The sequence below is a fragment of the Protopterus annectens genome, chromosome 8.part0 (assembly GCF_019279795.1).
Source record: "Protopterus annectens isolate FY-2018-M chromosome 8.part0, PAN1.0, whole genome shotgun sequence".
Taxonomy (NCBI): Eukaryota; Metazoa; Chordata; order Ceratodontiformes; family Protopteridae; genus Protopterus; species Protopterus annectens.
Genome location: NC_056741.1, coordinates 418,742,952 through 418,763,963, shown reverse-complemented (window position 1 = coordinate 418,763,963; position 21,012 = coordinate 418,742,952). Strand labels below are relative to the sequence as shown.

Sequence of the window (21,012 nt, the reverse complement as noted above, 5' to 3'; positions counted from 1 at the left end):
TGGGATTAGAACATATAACCTTGTAAATTTTTGGCCCCAGATTTACTTAACAGTCATAATTATGCAATGGGATCTGCTTTAGTGAAAATTTGGATTGCACTGTACCCAAGGAACATCATGGAACTAGTTCACCTTTGCAGGTTGCTGTGCAGGTACAGCAGGTGCATCCATGCAAATGAAGCTCACCTTCCTGCAAAACTTATACAGTCCACTATATTATGACACTACAGATGTATACCTCATGGGGCACGCTCACTCAGCTGGAAGGGGTTGTGATGTGAATAATCATCATGTGCTGTGGGACATCCGTGGAGGCAGTTACTAATACAAAGAACAGCAGGACGTAGGCTCATTTCCCATCACATTCTTATTCAGGCAATCAGTAGGAGAAGGTGATTGAATGGCTGTTTTGTACATAGCAGTTAATTCTTTATTTGCCTTGGGCTACAGGTGGTCTGCAGGGGTGATGTCACTCTATATCTAATGCTTCTGGGAAACATTTGAATATATAGAAGGGGTGCTCACAATGTGTGTGTGTGTGTGTGTGTGTGTGTGTGTGTGTGTGTGTGGGGGGTGGGGGGTGGGGGAACATGTATAAAAGGGACTATGTGTGTGTGTGTGTGTGTGTGTGTGTGTGTGTGTGTGTGTGTGTGTGTGTGTGTGTGTGTGTGTGTGTGTGTGTGTGTGTGTGTGTGTGTGTGTGTGTGTGTGTGTGTGTGTGTGTGTGTGTGTGTGGGGGGGGTTAACATGTATAAAAGGGACTGTGTGTGTGTGTGTGTATGTGTGTGTGTGTGTGTGTGTGTGTGTGTGTGTGTGTGTGTGTGTGTGTGTGTGTGTGTGTGTGTGTGTGTGTGTGTGTGTGTGTGTGTGTTAACGTGTATAAAAGGGACTATGACAGGGTAAATATGCTTCACATAGGTAAGCTACCATACTGAAAGTGGGAATTAATTGCATGCAGATGGTGCTCACATTTTTTTATCTGAGACATGCAAGTGTAATGCATGTAGAACATAATGTAGTAGGTTATACATGACCCGCTGCCATGCACTAGCACCACAGAAGGTATGCTGTCTTACTTAGTAGTGCCTGAGCTTTACCTGTTAATAAACATATGTATATCTGTACTGCATTAAAGCTTCAAGCTAAAAATGTAACCACAACACATTGCTGGTGCATTGAAGTAAAATAAAAAATCAGCCCTTGCTTCAGCAATCACTAATCTAATTTGTACACCTACTGATAGTTGAATGCATAGACTCCTTCAGTTACAGTGGATTGTAGTACTATAAGCTACACGAGTGTAAAACGAATCCATTTTACCAATCAATGTATAAAACAGTTGTGTACATCTGCACAACATATGGATTTTTAATTATCTGATCGTACTATGTTCTACTTACATAGGTAAGGTAATTTGGAATTGTGGAGATCTTTGCAGTCACTATAAGAGCATGCCATTAGATCTAGAGGATTTAATAGCTTAATGTAACTGCCTACACTTTTTCATTATGTCTAAAATTTTCTTTGTCAGTCCTATTATTTTCTTCTCAGGGCTAGTTGCAGTCAGAGAGGCTCATCTTAGCTGTCTAGAAAACAAGTGCTAAACAGAAGATCAGAGCAAATACATCTCCCAAATGTACCGCAAGCCATTAAACCATTCATGGCTACACTCCAGTGCTTTCATGACCTCCTTTTGTAGACTCAGTCATTTCCAGTTGCAGTCATCATCTAGGAAGTCAGCACGCAGAGTATTTCAAATTCACTTAACCGTGGGTGATCTTTTATACAAAGTGCAAACTGGGACCATGTCCAAACTAAGAAATGACGCTTTTACTGCTGTTTATTATGCTTTTAGAGATATTGCAGTATTATGTGTTACACCACATGCACAGGAAATAAATGAAATGCAGGTTCAAATGTCACAAGAATAAAACTCTCCCTTCCTTCATTCTGTGGCATTAATCATTTTTATCAGCAATAAGTTTATTAGTCTGCTCTTAATAGACCACATCTAGCCCATTCCCTTAGTCATAACAGCTATTTGCTGGAGTCACAATGATTTTGACACTAGGTAAGGTCAGAGTGGCCCTTGCTCATTAATAACCTGCGGGTACCACTTAACCATCAAGAGGCATACATTTTGACAGCAGCTAAAGATAACTGACCCCACTTATTCAGTATGTTTTTTTACCTACTGGATAAGTTGGAGAAGGTAAGCCAGCATTTTTTATCCCAACCCTCAAAGAACTGCTTTTTATATTTGTTGACCTGGTAAGCCAACTGCACAGACTTTCCATTCTCAGGGGAGACCCAGCAATACTGTCAGAATAAGTGACTTGCTCAGAGCCACCTAGTAGGTAAATGAAGGTGGAAGGCATCAAACCCTGTACCCAGGGCACAGGAAGCAGCTCATTAATAGCTCAGAGCTTTAGTCCTCTGCTCGAACTGCCAGTTTTGCTCCTGCGCATTCTTGAATTCTATCAGTATTTCAGTATACCTCCTATTTGGGTAGGCTGTTCCAATCATTGACCACCTTTTGTCTCAAACAATGCTTTCTAGTGTCTGCCATGAGCTGCCCACTTTCTATTTTCAGACTGTGTCCTCTTGTTTTCTTATACCTCTATTTTATTTTTCTTTTAAGCAGGTAACCATTAACAGATTATTATTTCACCTACTCCACATAATTGCCTTTTATCTGTCCCAGATATTTCCAAATTCTCTCACCAGTTTTGATTCTGCTATATCTTCAGGAATGCTATTTAGATAATCTACCACAATTTATATAAATACTTTCTCATATCTTTCATGATTAATTTACCTTGTATCTTAAAACTGTGATCTTTTCCCCCATACTATTTTGAATGATGGAACTCAACAGAACTTTCTAGATTTACAATTTAGTTCATGCCTTCCCTTTACACCTTTCCTTAAAACTGTACATGTTCAGTTCTTGTAGTATGTGTGTGGCTTTTGGTGCACACCTTGCACCACTTTTGACTTCTGAACTACCTCTATTTTCCCTAGGTCATTATAATGATGAGTCCATGGAGATGTATTCAGTGCTAAAATGGGGGTTTACCAATTTGATATGCATAGCAACAATGATTTCTTGTTTTCTAGTAGATATACATCTTCTTACACACCTTCCATTCTCCCAGATTTTAATGCTAGTTTTTCATATTGCTTGGTTACAGTTAAGTCACCTGTTGGGAGTAAAGAATAGTGTCTTTCATGTTATTGTGAAATGTAATTTCTTTTTAGTTCTATATGTTTTTTAGGCTTTTATATTTCCTGGATGTTTTGTTTTGCATGCATTTTGTACTGAATTTAAGATGCCTTGTATAGACCATTTTTTTTAATTCAGGTATTCCTGCCACATGACCAGTGGGTGTTGTCATATTAATAACACCAGTCCTTAGAGGAATGACGTTATTTATGCTGGAAGTTCCTGATTTATTTTTTTGAATTTGTTAAGATTTCCATTCCTCTGCCAATATACTGTGATACAGTTTGTTGTATGTATACCTTGTGTGTGTATGTTTTGTTTAACTCTTCCACTCTATGGTAATTACTGTGCCTTGCATCCAAGAGTGCCTGAAATCACTTCTCTGTGGATCTGTATAATATTCCTATTAACAAATATTAAATGAATGAATAAAGGAATACATACTTTTTCAACAGTGGAGCCCTGCCCATCTGCAAGCTGTGATGCAGTGCTCTCTCTGTTTTCACAGAAAAACCCACATATTCTCAGCACTTTATACAGATATGTCATTTAAACAACATATATTTTCTTCTCCAAGGAGTGAAAGCTGAGCATGTGTATCTCATTTCTTTTTTGTAGATCCTGTCATCTTTACAACTCCAAAGTCTCTGCTACAGCAGATAAAGTGCTCAGCACCTCAGGACCTTACGTCTCTAAGACTGATCAAACAATTGCGTCGGTCTACTAATGTATAGTAACATGTACAAATGAGACTAGCAGCCAGTAGGAACAAGGATCTTGCAAGATATCACTTCAGTGTTATCCTAATTCTGACTGGGAACTTAGATCCTCTTTACATATATCTCTTAAAATACACAATACATCAGTATCAAAATTTAATAGAAAAAACAAATGCAGTAAATCCAGTTAACACATTTTTGTTCATCAGCTTCTTCAGGCTCAGAGCTGTGAATTTACAATTTTTTTACAAAGTTCATAGTGTATTGTTCTGTTTTATGACTTTATTTTGAATTGTGTTGATTTTAGCTATAACTATACATATATACTACCAATGTGACTATGGTGTACATAGTTTTGATGTACTGAATAACAAATAAGTGACTTTATATAATCATGAAAATCATTATTTTGGCGTCCATAACCTCTGACAGCCAGAAAAAGTAATAGTACCACAGCTTATACTATAAGAAATCAGGCATTGTCTGTACTTAATTTATACCAATTCCAAACTCTGCGAATGCCATGTGTCAGTCCCATTGCCCTTTTCCATTATTTAGAGTCCATGTGAAGTGTCTCACTCACTCTTTATACAACCCACTGGACAACATTTTGACATCTATGTTTTGAGAAAGTTATTTGTGGCTTCCTTTGATCTATGACATAGATGAAAAAAAGTTCTGCTGACCCTTCTACCCACTCAGCTAACAAATTAAAATTAAAAAATTAAATGTACATAAATATATTTACATTTGTGTCCAGATTAACAAATGCAAATATATTTATTTGTTTACCAGGGCATTCTAAATGGATGAAGGCCTAGGGAGAAAAGGAGCAACAGCCTGAACTATGTAACTATAAACCAAAGTCCGCAATAGTCACATCAAACCTTACGTTCTGTTTAACCTGTAATCCCATATTCTTATTTAGGACTTTAAAACTGGCTCGTCCAAAGCCTCTGTCTCTCAGTGAGATAATCTCATTTCAGAAATAACATAATTCTCTAATATCTTATTCGGTTAATGACTAATTGAACTGCAGTGAACGCATGAATCTCTAGTAATATGTCTGCACTCATCATTACAAGTGGTGACTGCACTTGGAGGTGGACAAAGTACTGTGCCATCTATAAACAGAGATTATTAAATTTACAGTGATTTCTCTATGCAGGAGTCTTGAGTATGTGACATATTTCTAGGGATGTAAAGTGAGACCATTAACCACAAACTACCAAATCACAGTCACCTGCTTGGAGATGCCATGAACATTCAGAAGCTCATGTTCATCACTTCAGTATTCTGTACGCACCTTGTCACTTAGCCCTGAATCATTCCACTGTTTAACCCATTAAATATCTCAGAGATTGCTTTTAAAGTCTCTATCTCTGTCCTGATGAACATATGAAAGTTTCCCATTTCCTCCTGAGATATCGCTGCTGTACATTCAGCTGTGTTTTTCTCCTCTTGATATATGTTTTTTCTTTCAGTGTTTCATCTCGGACTTTCATGATTCCTTTGGAAAAAAGAGAGCATCTCTCACATTGTTCCTTTTCTTCCTTTTTCTAAGCTAGGATGCTTATATTATGACACCTTATCAGCTGTCCTCTTCTGATCAGCCTCTAACCTCTCCCTTATCAGAAATTGTTGTTGAGGGCTTCAGAATTGCTCACACTGCTTTACTCATAGTTCTGCTAAATACTGATTCAGTGGGATAACAACTTCCTACATTCTAATTTCTACACCTCTTAGTATGTACCAAAATGAAGAAGGCATCCAGGTTAAGATTCACCTTATGCCAATGATGACCGTAATACTATAGGTGTGCTCAGTGATAGCTGGACATCAGTTCAAAGGCATGGCATTACATTCCAATAGTAAAGTGTCTGACATAGGAATTTGGAATTAGTTCTGTGACAGACAGCCAGATAAAAAAGTAATGTGTAGAAATACTGTGCCTAATAGCCTACAACAAACAGATTGTTATAAATAAGGAATATTTAAGAATGGAGAAAACAGGAACTGTCCAAATGCACAGTGCTGAAAATAGCACTGTTAGTGTGCCATCTATGTAGCCCTTACCTGGAAAAAAATATGACAAGATGCGTTGGACCAAAGGATGGACAATAACACAAGTGAAGAGTAGCAGTATATATCCTCAAAGAGGCAAACTGCATGATGTGTTTACTAGCGGCATATACAACATTCATTTACATATTAGTTACTGGTAACAGATCACACAGCATGGAACAGTTTTCCTACAGCACAATAGAAACACATCAGCAAGATGACAGCTGAGGGAAGTGGTCGAACAAAACTTCCATTGCATAGGGCAGTGGGAATCAGGAGAAGCAAGCTACTAAAGTTTTAGGGCCAGACTTAGAAAAAAATAATGCTAAACTGCTAAGCGCTATAAAATATGGCCATTAACAATTCAAGAAAAGAAAAAAACCTACTTAATTAACTGTGCATAACCAGTGTATGACTCAGTATCTGCTTACTTGTGCTTTGAGTTGAAATTTGCCAAAATCAGTTACTCACTGCTCAGTACTACATGCCAAAATATTGGACATAAATTCAACCTGTTCATTTGCTGTAGATATTTGATGTACCTACAGTAGGATTTATAAATTAAATTTATTTTTCTCTTATTCAGTGTAATTCTCAGTCCTGTACTGAGTCACATGGCTGACCTTACTACTTGCCTAGTGCAGGATGCTGACCTGCACCATTAATTATTCATGAGACCTCCCAAATGAGTAACCTTTCTCAATGGCTACTTGTACTAAGCACTCCCTGGTGCTTCAGCACAGCATAGCACTAAGCAACACATGACAACTTTCTGAATGTGACAGCAGTTTGCGTAAAATTAATTCAATATGATTAAGTATGCAGGACTTCAGCTGAGGCAGCAGAGAAAGAAAGTGGGTAGAGGAGTAGAAACTAAAGCTTAGGTCTTCTCATTGTTTAAATAAATAAGCCAAATGGCAAATGTTTTGTGCTTTTATACACAAGATAAAATAGTTATTAGCTTTGTGTTTATTGTAATATAAGCAGACTGCTATTATTGATTTGTAATCTCATAAGATTTCCATTTTCCCCTAATTAAACTTAAATGGAGTTTCCACAGTATCCTTTATGAACTTATCTCTTGTATGGGAATGATGTTTCGTTATTTTTAGTAACACTGTAAGTCCAAGTCAGGTTGCTGCAGACTTAGGAATTACAGCTGAAGATTAATTACAGTGAGGGAATTGGCAACCACTAGGAAGTGACCAAGGTCTTAAAAGGGCTGCTTCCCCTCTAATGTTGTATTAATTTTGTACTAACATTTTGTAGACTAAATATATTTTTCAAAGTCTCCTGCTTGGTAACTATGCATCGGTGTGAGTTCTGGGCAGCAATGGCTTTAGATATGAAACAGAAGCACTACTCAAGAAATGCACAATGCTCAGATTTAACACAATCATTGGGTGTGGCTGGGGTGTTGACTCATCCATTTAAAACTGTTGTAGAATGCATTCAAGTGAGAGACAATTATTTCCATTCAGATCAGTTATGTATGTTTGCAGTTTTAAAATATTAATCAACATAAGCAAATAAAGAAAGTGCAACAAAAGTTCTATTTAAGATGCCAAGCAAAACTGTGGTGGACGGGTAGCTCTCAAAGAAATATCTAGAAATTAATATAGCAGCACTTTTTTACATCTTATAGCCATTTATTTTTCAAACATAAAAAACAACTCTCCTCAACTTGACCCATTTTGCTGCAGATGAGTATGAGCTAAATATCACTTAATGGGTCAGTAATGCTTTCCATACTCTTTTGTGCACACGCACTGCATGACTGATCAGTGTCATTTATTCCTGCAGCTTCTCCCTTGTTATGCCATCTTGTGAGAAGCATAATGTTTCTCTGGCTTCTGTCTCTGCTGTGACCCAGCTTTGGATGCTGTACCAGTCATTGTGCTGCTGACTGTACTGATATCAATGGGACATGGCAGGTACAGAAGAAAGGAAAGCTGCACTCCTGTCTTAGGCAGTTACAATTCTTTCAAATGCCGCAGACTTTTAGGATCGGGGAAGGGCTGTCAGTAGAGTCTCCATACAGCTTTATAATCTTTATGCACATTGTCTGTGTACCATTTACATGGAATGATCTCTGATAAATAGTGTACTGAAGGGAAGAGACTGCAGTGCAACAAAGCAGAAACCTGGTAGCGTGTGAAACATCGCTGTTAAATTTGCATAACAATTACATCATCCCATTCAAATCTGTACTTCTTGTATAGTGCCAGAATTTTCTTTACTGATGAAAACAGTTTGAACACTATTTGCATTTATAACTGCTTAAATAATCATTTCTTAAAATGGAAAAAAAAATTAACTTTTCACACCACACTCAAATTATAATTCCAGTGACGTGCTTTAGGAATAAGTTGAATATGTACATTATTTCTTATTATCCATAATGCACTTTACAATAGTTGTGTCTCTCTCATTTATTATATGAAGTAAAATACCAAGGTTATATCCCATTGAACTTTAGGGGTGTCATAGTGAATACTATGTTGGGGCTACTCCAGCCCTCAGTGGTAGAGAGCATATGCAAACTTATAAGTAAGAGACTTCATAGGTGCAAAAAAAAAAATGGATGTAAAGTGAGACCATTAACCACAAACTACCAAATCACAGTCACCTGTTTGCAGATGCCATGAACATTCAGAAGCTCATGTTCATCACTTCAGTATTCTGTATGCACCTTGTCACTTGGCCCTGGATCATTCCACTGTTTAACCCATTAAATATCTCAGAGATTGCTTTTAAAGTCTCTATCTCTGTCCTGATGAACACATGAAAGTTTCCCATTTCCTCCTGAAATATCGCTGCTGTACATTCAGCTGTTTTTCTCCTCTTGATATATGTTTTTTTCTCTCAGTGTTTCATCTGGGTCTTTCATGATTCCTTTGAAAAAAAGACAGCATCTCTCACATTATTCCGTTTCTTCCTTTTTCTAAGCTAGGATGCTTATATTATGTCACCTTATCAGCTGTCCTCTTCTGATCAGCCTCCAACCTCTCCCTTATCAGAAATTGTTGTTGAAGGCTTCAGAATTGCTCACACTGCTTTACTTATAGTTCTGCTAAATACTGATTCAGTGGGATAACAACTTCCTGCATTCTAATTTCTACACCTCTTAGTATGTACCAAAATGAAGAAGGCATCAAGGTTAAGATTCACCTTATGCCAATGATGACCGTAATACTATAGGTGTGCTCAGTGATAGCTGGACATCAGTTCAAAGGCATGGCATTACATTCCAATAGTAAAGTGTCTGACATAGGAATTTGGAATTAGTTTTGTGACAGACAGCCAGATAAAAAAGTAATGTGTAGAAATACTGTGCCTAATAGCCTACAACAAACAGATTGTTATAAATAAGGAATAAGAATGGAGAAAACAGGAGCTGTCCAAATGCACAGTGCTGAAAATAGCACTGTTAGTGTGCCATTTATGTAGCCCTTACCTGGAAAAAAATGACAAGATGCGTTGGACCACAGGATGGACAATAACACAAGTGAAGAGTAGCAGTATATATCCTCAAAGAGGCAAACTGCATGATGTGTTTACTAGCGGCATATACAACGTTCATTTACATATTAGTTACTGGTAACAGATCACACAGCACGGAACAGTTTTCCTACAGCACAATAGAAACACATTAGCAAGATGACAGCTGAGGGAAGTGGTCGAACAAAACTTCCATTGCATAGGACAGTGGGAATCAGGAGAAGCAAGCTACTAAAGTTTTATGGTCAGACTTAGAAAAAATAATGCTAAGCTGCTAAGCGCTATAAAATATGGCCATTAACAATTCATGAAAAGAAAAAAAACATACTTAATTAATTGTGCATAACCAGTGTATGACTCAGTATCTGCTTACTTGTGCTTTGAGTTGAAATTTGCCAACATCAGTTACTCACTGCTCAGTACTGCATGCCAAAATATTGGACATAAATTCAACCTGTTCATTTGCTGTAGATATTTGATGTACCTACAGCAGGATTTATAAATTACATTTATTTTTCTCTTATTCAGTGTAATTCTCAGTCATGTACTGAGTCACATGGCTGATCTTACTACTTGCTTAGTGCAGGATGCTGACCTGCACCATTAATTATTCATGAGAGCTCCCAAATGAGTAACCTTTCTCAATGGCTACTTGTACTAAGCACTCCCTGGTGCTTCAGCACAGCATAGCACTAAGCCACACATGACAACTTTCTGAATGTGACAGCAGTTTGTGTAAAATTAATTCAATATGATTAAGTATGCAGGACTTCAGCTGAGGCAGCAGAGAAAGAAAGTTGGTAGGGGAGTAGAAACTAAAGCTTAGGCCTTTTCATTGTTTAAATAAATAAGCCAAATGGCAAATGTTTTGTGTTTTTATACACAAGATAAAATAGTTATTAGCTTTGTGTTTATTGTAATATAAGCAGAATGCTATTATTGATTTGTAATATCATAAGATTTCCATCTTCCCCTAACTAAACTTAAATGGAGTTTCCACAGTATCCTTTATGAACTTATTTGAGTCTCTTGTATGGGAATGATGTTTCGTTATTTTTAGTAACACTGTAAGTCCAAGTCAGGTTGCTGCAGACTTAGGAATTACAGCTGAAAATTAATTACAGTGAGGGAATTGGCAACCACTAGGAAGTGACCAAGGTCTTAAAAGGGCTGCTTCCCCCTAATGTTGTATTAATTTTGGACTAACATTTTGTAGACTAAATATATTTTTCAAAGTCTCCTGCTTGGTAACTATGCATCGGTGTGAGTTCTGGGCAGCAATGGCTTTAGATATGAAACAGAAGCACTACTCAAGAAATGCACAACGCTCAGATTTAACACAATCATTGGGTGTGGCTGGGGTGTTGACTCATCCATTTAAAACTGTTGTAGAATGCATTCAAGTGAGAGACAATTATTTCCATTCAGATCAGTTATGTATGTTTGCAGTTTTAAAATATTAATCAACATAAGCAAATAAAGAAAGTGCAACAAAAGTTCTATTTAAGATGCCAAGCAAAACTGTGATGGACAGGTAGCTCTCATAGAAATATCTAGAAATTAATATAGCAGCACTTTTTTACATCATATAGCCATTTATTTTTCAAACATAGAAAAACAACTCTCCTCAACTTGACCCATTTTGCTGCAGATGAGTATGAGCTAAATATCACTTAATGGGTCAGTAATGCTTTCCATACTCTTTTGTGCACACACACTAAATGACTGATCAGTGTCATTTATTCCTGCAGCTTCTCCCTTGTTATGCCATCTTGTGAGAAGCATAATGTTTCTCTGGCTTCTGTCTCTGCCGTGACCCAGCTTTGGATGCTGTACCAGTCATTGTGCTGCTGACTGTACTGATATCAATGGGACATGGCAGGTACAGAAGAAAGGAAAGCTGCACTCCTGTCATAGGCAGTTAGAATTCTTTCAAATGCCGCATACTTTTAGGATGGGGAAAGGGCTGTCAGTAGAGTCTCCATACAGCTTTATAATCTTTATGCACATTGTGTTCCATTTACATGGAGTGATCTCTGATAAATAGCATATCGAAGGGAAGAGACTGCAGTGCAACAAAGCAGAAACCTGGTAGCGTGTGAAACATCGCTGTTAAATTTGCATAACAATTACATCATCCCATTCAAATCTGTACTTCTTGTATAGTGCCAGAATTTTCTTTAGTGATGAAAACAGTTTGAACACTATTTGCATTTATAACTGCTTAAATAATAATTTCTTAAAATGGAAAAAAAAATTAACTTTTCACACCACACTCAAATTATAATTCCAGTGACGTGCTTTAGGAATAAGTTGAATACGTACATTATTTCTTATTATCCATAATGCACTTTACAATAGTTGTGTCTCTCTCATTTATTATATGAAGTAAAATACCAAGGTTATATCCCATTGAACTTTAGGGGTGTCATAGTGAATACTATGTTGGGGCTACTCCAGCCCTCAGTGGTACAGAGCATATGCAAACATATAAGTAAGAGACTTCATAGGTGCAAAAAAAATGGCCCTGCCACTCACTGAGTTCCCTTAAGTACTACATCCACATTGACAGAACAAAACAAACTTACTGACGCAGCTCAGTTTTACAGAATCTAGAAACTTCTTCCCTCGTGTGAGAAATTATAGCTGTGATGTATTCCTAATCAAGATCCAGTAATACCAAAACCATATCCGAGATATTAGATACTTTATTCCATTTAAAGAATAAAGAATATTTAGTGCATATTTATGTGTATACATTTGTGTGTGTGTGTTTATTACATTCCTCTTCTAGAATAAACTTCTTAATCTGAAGTAGAAAATATTTTAAGCAAGAATATTTTTACTTTGTCTCTGTTTTTCCCCTTACTGTCTTTGCTACCCTAATATTGACATAGGCACCTGCATTCCCATGGTCATCATACCTGCACGTTTGTTTCCGTTCTCTTCTGTGCAAGACTACATGAACATATTTTCTTGTTTAATTATTACATGGTGCTCTGAATTCCAGAGAGTAGACTAGGACATACTGCAGTGTTTATACATCCACAAGTGCTGCCACATTTGTCTGAATGTCACAGGAAAAACATAGTCAAATCAGAGCATTTAATACTGTTGTATTTTTGGATGGCAGCATTCTGAATACATATAAATTACACAGCTAGGAAATTGCATTAGCATCACAATTATCCCCCAGGAAGCATGTGACTGATGCCTTTGCTTTGACAATGAGCAGGAGTAAACTTAATTAAATTAAACAAATATGGATGCAGCAGAAACAGGAGACAGTGCTACTCAACTTAATGTCAAAAAGCACCTCTTCAGATAAAGTCAGTGATGAATTACTCCCCCATCCCTCCAAAAAATAGGCATGCAGAATATAGTACGTCTTACCTCTGATGAAAAACTTCAGTCTTGGAATGCTATCTGAAAAGGATAGGTGCAAAAGAAAAGGTATCAAAAATTTCAGAAACGTCATTCCTGTCTGTTAGAGGGTTATCCTTTTTTTATTTATGTTTCTATAGTATCCAGTCTGCACTCTGAGACAGAGATGTAAGAACAGCAAGTTCAATTTTTTCTCATTCAGTGGTTACTTTCTGTGGGGCTCCTGTTCTCTGTGTGTCTCAGTGTACTTTTCACACCCTCTCCTACTGAACCCAAAGAAGTACGACTTCTCTCCTTGTCTATTTATTATTATCATCCTAACAGCCTATACAGGCTTTTGAATTCCTGGGAGGAGTCTGAAAGATACTGCAGTGTTTATCCGGCCACTAGTATTTCAGGATTATTCTGAATACTACAATGTTATAGCCAGTCCAAAAGGCTTTTCTGGACATATTGGCAATATTCCAGAGACATCCAACCTGATAAGTTGGGATATTTCAGTAGTATTCAGAATAAATTCTTTAGCTTTGTCAACAGAAGTAACAACTTTGGGAGCAGGATTCTGAAATGTATGCAGAAAAAATATTTCTGGGACATTGCAGAGGTATTCTAAATAGCATAGCTTTTGCAGTAGATACATGCAATAGCATTTTGCAGTTTTTAGAAAAAAATAGTTCAGTTGCTCACTTATTTTTTCATACGCCATATATATTTTGTTGAAAATCACATCTTGCAGTGAAAGATATAACAGTCACTAACTGATCTCAAATATCAGCTTGTTATGTGAATGCAACAGAAATGGTTCAGTGCAGAAATATAATTCATAAAGGATTTCCTACTGTGACTAGGATTTAAACTGGCATTGACCTCTATTAAATGTAGTGGGAGTGCTGTCATTCACACTAAGTATATCCTTTCACTGTCAGGTTACTATGACAGCCAGTTGCCAGTTACTAATAATGGTCATATTTACTTAATATATATATAAATCAGTAAAGAAAGTGAACTGGTGTTTACAGGACTGCATTTTCCTTGCATGATCCAAATTACTTTATTTCTCTGTACTGTTGATGGAATGGTTGCTTTTCCTTATTATGTGCTGCCATCTAGACTTCTCTGTAATATAATGTTATATGCATTAAACACACTTTTGAATACTTACTAGAATTCTGTGAACTGGGCATGATCCAAATTACTTTATTTCTCTGTACTGTTGATGGAATGATTGCTTTTCCTTATTATGTGCTGCCATCTAGACTTCTCTGCAATATAATGTTATATGCATTAAACACACTTTTGAATACTTACTGGAATTCTGTCTATCGGTTTATCTGTTTTTGGACACTCTATGATAACAGGGTTGTATGTAATATATTAATGCTATTCATAGAGTTCATTAGCATCTTCTTACAAATATTTCAGAGGTACTGTTTTTCCTGCTTAATGCTGGTCTTCTTTTCTGGAGCATGCCATAAGATTATCATTTATATGGTCAGTATGCTTACTTCACAAACAACGGCATGCGTTAATGACTGACAATCATATTTTATAAAGGTAATGCTCTTCTGTAGTTTCTGAATTAATGATCTGACACAAGAGATCAGGAGGACCCTTAGAGAAACATATTTTAATATAGCTAAGAAATATATATGCTTAACTGTACTTTCATGTCTTCTTATGTCAAAGTTCCTGTTCTTTTTTGTACTACTTGTAAAACTCAAATAAACCAATTTTTCCTATTTTTTGAGCATCACGATCAAAACCCATATATCACAGGTATGTTCCACTCATTAAAAACAGTCATCAAATGTGCACTGTTGTTAACCACATATGCTCATCAAGTATACAAACACACACACACACACACACACACACACACACACACACACACACACACACACACACACACACACACAGACACACACACACACACACATATATATATATATATATATATATATATATAGTATATATATATATATATATATATATATATATAGTTGTTGGGAGTTCCAGCTGCTTTGTATGAATGCTTTAGGTGAGTATGTTTCACTGTTCTGCATTGATGGTGTTCTCTTTTATTAAGTTTGTAAGTTATTATATAGTACAGAACACTTGCAAATTGGTGAAACTCTTTCAGAGGTTGTCTTTCTGTTTTCAGTTGCAGGCTTTGAGGGTTGAATATTAAATACATTTCACAAACAGATTTTGATGTGTGGTGCAGATGTTGTTGGGTGATTTTTTTTTGTTTAGAGTGAATGGCTGATTACTTTGTGGAATTAGGGGTGCTTGGTACAGTGAGTGGTTAAGTGCATGGACAGAAGATAGGATGCTTGGTGCATGAAGTGGTCAAGGGTCTGATGTTCACAGGGGTAAGAGTGTCTGGTACAGTGAGTAGTAGGTCAAAGCAGGGATAGGAGTGCTTGGTGCAGGTATGCATTTATGTGTCTGGTAAAAAGCAAGTTGTAGTGAATGCTCAAGTACTTAATGTGTGCAGAGTAGTGAGTCAGTAAGAGCTGGTGCAGGAAAGGACTTGTATAAATGGTTCAGACTGTGATGCATGCTGACTTTATGTTTTTGGGGATTGTGACTGAATGTGTGCATAAAGCTTCTTGGGTCAGACTGTGTGAAAGGTCTGTGAAGTGGGTTTTATGTAAGACAGGAGTTTCTGCAAGTCTATGCCCTGAGTGGCACCTACCTTGACCTCAGCATTGGTTGTATAAGTATTTGGGCTTCAATGGATTTACCTCCATTTTAGAAGCATGTCTTTTCGCATACTTCTGTTAGGTGAATGTGAGTGTGTATCTCTGTGTGTTTTCAGTAGTGCCATCTCAGTCAGCAGACTAGTCAATGACTGAGTTCAGTTGATGAATGTTTTTTTTATGCTAGTTGTTGACTGGTCAGATAATGATATCTGGGACCAACAAATCCAATACATTTTTTACAAGTCAGAGCATAACCATGCCCCATTACATTTCCTGTAAAACACTTTACGTATGTAATAAGATAGATATACAAAATGGCAATATATCTTCTTTTTTTGCATTGGTCAGGAAGGGGAGAATATAGGATGCCTGTGTAAATGTGTTGATTCTGTTGGTGCAGTTATTTATGTTGTCTTAATGGGACCACCATCTGCCTTAGTACTGCCTCTCAGAAGCTACCTAATCAGTACATTTTATTTTCTGAGCAGTTGATGCAAAGCTTGGTTAATTGTTCAGTTTACCATATGAGTGCTAGATATGCTAGGCTAGCCAAATGATACTACCTTTTCATCTCTACAGTTGGTTAGAAGGGTCAAACTTATAGAGATTTTCCTGCTATCCTGCAGAAGACCTAAAGTACAGAAAAAAATTAAATTGAGTAGTTCTATAAATAAAATGCAGTTTGACTTTATGAAAGCTGTGTGGAGATTTGTGGATTTTCCTACATGAAGTTTGTTTCCTGAAATATTTTATATGGCTAGTTGATTGGAAAGGACATATCACCATAAACTGCAATTAAAGTGAGGGTATGGAATCCTACAACTGATTTTTCCTAACTAACTGACTCACTGAGTAGTAGGTCAAAGTGGGGATATGAGATTTGCTGGAATGTTAATTCTCAGCTATTTGGGGAAAGGGTTTTGTTATCAGTTAGCAAATCACATGACGTGAGATTCTAGTGCTTATAATAGTTCTTGCTTACATTTTTTAATTTATTGTTAATTTTCATAGAACACTGTAAGTTTTATAAGCATAGTATCTATGTTAGAGTCTCTATTTAATGTAAAGTTTTAACTGCATTGTTTGGATAATGCAGATTCTAGATGCTGAAAAAGTTGTACTTCCATCAGCCAATAATTTGGAACTAGATTCTAGAACAATTTCTGCCTGAGAAAAGACATAGCCTTGAAAGTGTATTGTGTAGTTATAAGCAATATAACAGGGATTCTAAAACAAAGCTTGCTCATTTCCCAGTTGGAATATGCAAGTCAGTAAGCAGGCAAGTCTTCATAACGTGACACATTCCCTATGTCCAGTTTCAAAAACGAGCTCACTACCACTACCCCATTTCATGAAATAATATAAACTGATGGAGTATGCCACTATAACAAATTGTGCCCCACTGGAATGCCCCCCTAAATCCAATACAATATATTCCACACAATGCTAAATGTGTTGGGAAAGTGTAGAATGTCACATCATTTGTGAGTACATGCATCAGTTCGTAGCATCTTTGTAGAAGGCTGTACTGTAACAAACCTTTTTGAATTCTGCACCTGTACTACTAAGGGTCAGAATTAGGGGCTTTAGTGCAGTGAAACGGATTGAATTCAGACCCTTATTACTGACGTCCAGAAATAAGTTACAAAGTTTTACTGTACTGACCTTTATGGGTTCAGCCTTTGTTCTACTGAAGCTCAGAAATATATGATGGCTGCATGCTATCTTTGTGGACTTGGTTGCTTCCTGAGAAGGGGTAATGTTCTACCTGTTTAAATTGTTATCTCTGCGACCACAGCCAATGGAGCTCTAACTCATTGCTGCTTTTATTGGATGCTAATTGGCATAACCAGTTGAAAATTTCCAGTTTTGCACTCTTATTAGTTTCTAAGTTCTTAGGATTCCTGACCAATGGTTGAAGAACACTCAACTTTTTTTATTGAAGTTTTAACTTTCTCCTAAGGTAATCATATTTCTAATGCAAGCCTTTCCCTTGTAAATATCTGGCTATGCAAGGCATTTCATTAAGGGACTGCACCATGTCAGGATAACCTCAGTAACAAGAAAATACCACATGCCAAGATATTATCAGTAACAAGAAAATACTGGGATTATTTCTGGTAGATATAGCTACTGAATACCTACAGGCCAGTGGAGAGCAGGATCCAAGAACCGAAGATGGAAGACAATATCAAGTAAATCTTATTCCTCTGCCGAAGATGGAAGACAATATCAAGTAAATCTTATTCCTCTGGACCAAAAAGGGGCCTCAGGGTTCTAATCAGTTTCCTTTTTTTATTCACAGTCTGTAACCTATATGAGGGAAGTCATTAACTCATTCTCACCTTTGGAGCTCTGGAAGTTTGCATAGTAACTCCCAATGGGTAGAGCCCAAGCTTTTTGATAGAATCAAGTTATGTCCTCACATTTCAAACAAATGTACATATCTCTGGAACCATAGGTGTTACTAAAAAGTGTAAATGAAAAACTTTTCAGTAAAAAGTGGTAGTACGTTTTTGGTTCTAGATTTTAAACTGCATTTTATAAGTCAGAGTAAACATATTTACTATGACATTTGTAATATTTCGTAAACGACTTAAAATATCTCAACAATCGCGTAAGTTATTAACATACTGTTAGCAGCATTTTGTTCAGCCAGTTGAGAGCTTTCATATGAGGTTAAGCAGTTCTGTCTGTGCTGCTTGGTTATTGTGATATTTAGAAAAGCATGTATTTATTATTAATCAAAGGCTAATGATATCAACATCCACACTCACATTCCATTAGGTTTCTGCACCTGATTTTGCTGTCCTTGTGCACTGCTTTGTAATGATTTTACATTGACAGATAAACGCTTGTCATAATGGCTAAGGCCTTCATCTCACGGATGCAAAGTTCAGTGTTTGATGCTGAACTCTGGTCACTGTCTCTGTGGAGTTTGCATATTCTTGCTGTGTCTGTGTGGGGTTCACTCTCACCTCTCAAAAACATGCTGGGGAATGTACGGGGTTCCCACTCACCTCGCAAAAACATGCTGAGTGTTTTGTCTTCAAGGATGCAAAGTACGGGGTTCAATCCTAACTTCGTCCAGTTGAACTTGAGATGTATTCCAACAGATATTACCCTGCCCCTCCTGCAGAAACTCCAATTACAAGCTAGCAGAACATTTCAAATACACCTCACCCAGACCGGTACCATTTTTAAACTATTCTAGCCTGTTCTGCCTGTTGTTTTGGTATCTTCCAATAGTGTGAACTCCATGTAAGTTCTGTTAAATGTATTTTTTTCTCTGTAGAAATCAAGGATTCTTAGAATATGTGCTAATTATTTGTTATAAGCAGTAAGATATGCCACCATTTACATGTGTATATATTTTAAGGGTATTATGCTCAACACCTGGTCTTGGTATCAAACTGAACTCTGCTTATGCATTACTGTTTTAAGCTGGATTATATTCTTTTTTTGTTTATTTTTATTGTGACTTTATTGACCATTTAGCTCATTTAGCTCATATTATTGAAAATATTGTGTAATTATCACTGTTTTCCTACTGCTGTACTTTAAAAGTTAATATCAAGCAATTAACAGCAAACTAATTTAACTGCTCACTATATGCTTAAAATGGGATGTAATATAATTCCTTATAGTTTGCAGACATTCAGCTGCTATAATGTAATAATACCTTGTACTATATATTCTGTTGTAGTTATACTGTCATATGTTACAGTGACGGGTCACCCAGGCCAAGCTGGATATCGTACATTAATCTTGGTTGAGCACTGTATGTATGCCTAGATGCTTGTATTTGAACATATTTTTAGTGTCAAATTACTACATAGAGTTTTTAATTTAACTCAGTAACTGTAGTGCTATTAGGCTGTTTTACCTATTTCCCTTCCACTTCTTTCTTATATTGCACCAGTTATAAATACAGCCCTACCTCCTCTATCACTCCCCTTGTCAGCTTTTCCTAATATTTTTTTATTTCCATTTACAGTTATCAGCTAATACAAACACTGTGAGGCATCTCTATAGCAGTTCTCTACCAGCAAGCTGCATCTGCAAAAGTCTGTTGCCGGGTACAAGAATATTACAGTGTATGTTAATGCTTTAACCCTTCTATGATTGTAAATTTCATTAGAATGTATTCAGGGAGTTCACAGTACTGGTAAGCCCCACCAGAGATCTCTCTAAATCCAATAATTTCTGGTTTAGAATCATTATTTTTACTCAGTCTTCTCCTTCTCAATACACTTGTCCATATTTCTCCTACTCCATACTCACTCCTGGCATAAGGTTTCTATTTCTCTAAGAATCCCTAGTCTACAAAATTGTCAGCTGCAGAGATACTTTTCACAGTACCTGGTAGTCTAAGTGACTGTTCATTGCTTTGCAGTTATAGAACTTGGCTCGGCCCTCTCAAGTGACTGTTCCTTGCTGTGCAGTTATAGAACTTGGCTCTGCCCGCTCCGTTCTGCCCTCGCTACGCTTGGGCTTCACTCTGCTCCCCTACCCTACCCCCATTTCCTCCAGCCCCTAAGTCACTTAAACCTAACTAAACCTAACCACTCACACGTATCTACCAATCACCACCTATACAATTTTGAAATATAAAGTAGCTCACATTTCCACACTAATCCTAATCAACACCCATCCATTAGCACACATATATTAACCGTTTTCCAATCCCTACCCTTTTTACCATTACAAAATGCTATCAATACATTGATACTATCAATACAAAAACCCTCTTGTGTCATACACATCTAACAGTTGTCACACCCTGTAATCAAAACAGGCCAATCTCCACTATACCCCCTCCCGCACCATTACACTACAACACATATCCACCTACACATTCAGCTGCTCTAAGACCTCCCACATATTCATCTTCCTGTCTGATTTAACCCCTGCTCTACCACATACCCACAAACTCACAACTAACTGCTCCCCCTCCAACATCTCACAACACACTCTAACACACAATGTTAGTCCCACTCTAACAACCTCAACACACTAATAAAGCACAAAATGTTACATTCACTAAAACACACATCATTACATCCACTAAAACAAACACTATTTACTATCTTATCTCTCCACATAGTCAACCTATTCACACTAGTCCTTCTTTATCATTTAACTAGCTTCCACATCCCAATCTACTATGACCACCCCACCAACTCCATCACCAACACTCCACTGCCCATAACCCACCACTACAACTCCCAAATTTCACCCAACCTCTACAACAACACAGAAATAGACTACCTCCCACTTAAATACTATCAGACCAGACAGAAAAATGGACCACTATTTAGAAACACAAACAACTAAGCAAACTTATAACAACTTTATTTCATATATTATCAAAACTAAAACTCAGTGATGACATCCACCCCAACCCTGGCCT

At 37.0% G+C, this 21,012-nt stretch overlaps 1 protein-coding gene across 1 annotated transcript in view; it reads right to left on the bottom strand.

Annotated features, from left to right (window-relative positions):
- Window positions 1-13,213, bottom strand: part of LOC122808845 (semaphorin-7A-like) — an 851,812-nt gene extending 838,599 nt beyond the window's left edge. The window contains exon 1 of the mRNA XM_044079936.1: window positions 12,904-13,213. Within this exon, the coding sequence (XP_043935871.1) occupies window positions 12,904-12,988 (85 nt within the window). The 5' untranslated portion in view covers window positions 12,989-13,213. The remainder of the gene's footprint in view (window positions 1-12,903) is intronic.
- Window positions 13,214-21,012: the final 7,799 nt, after the last annotated feature.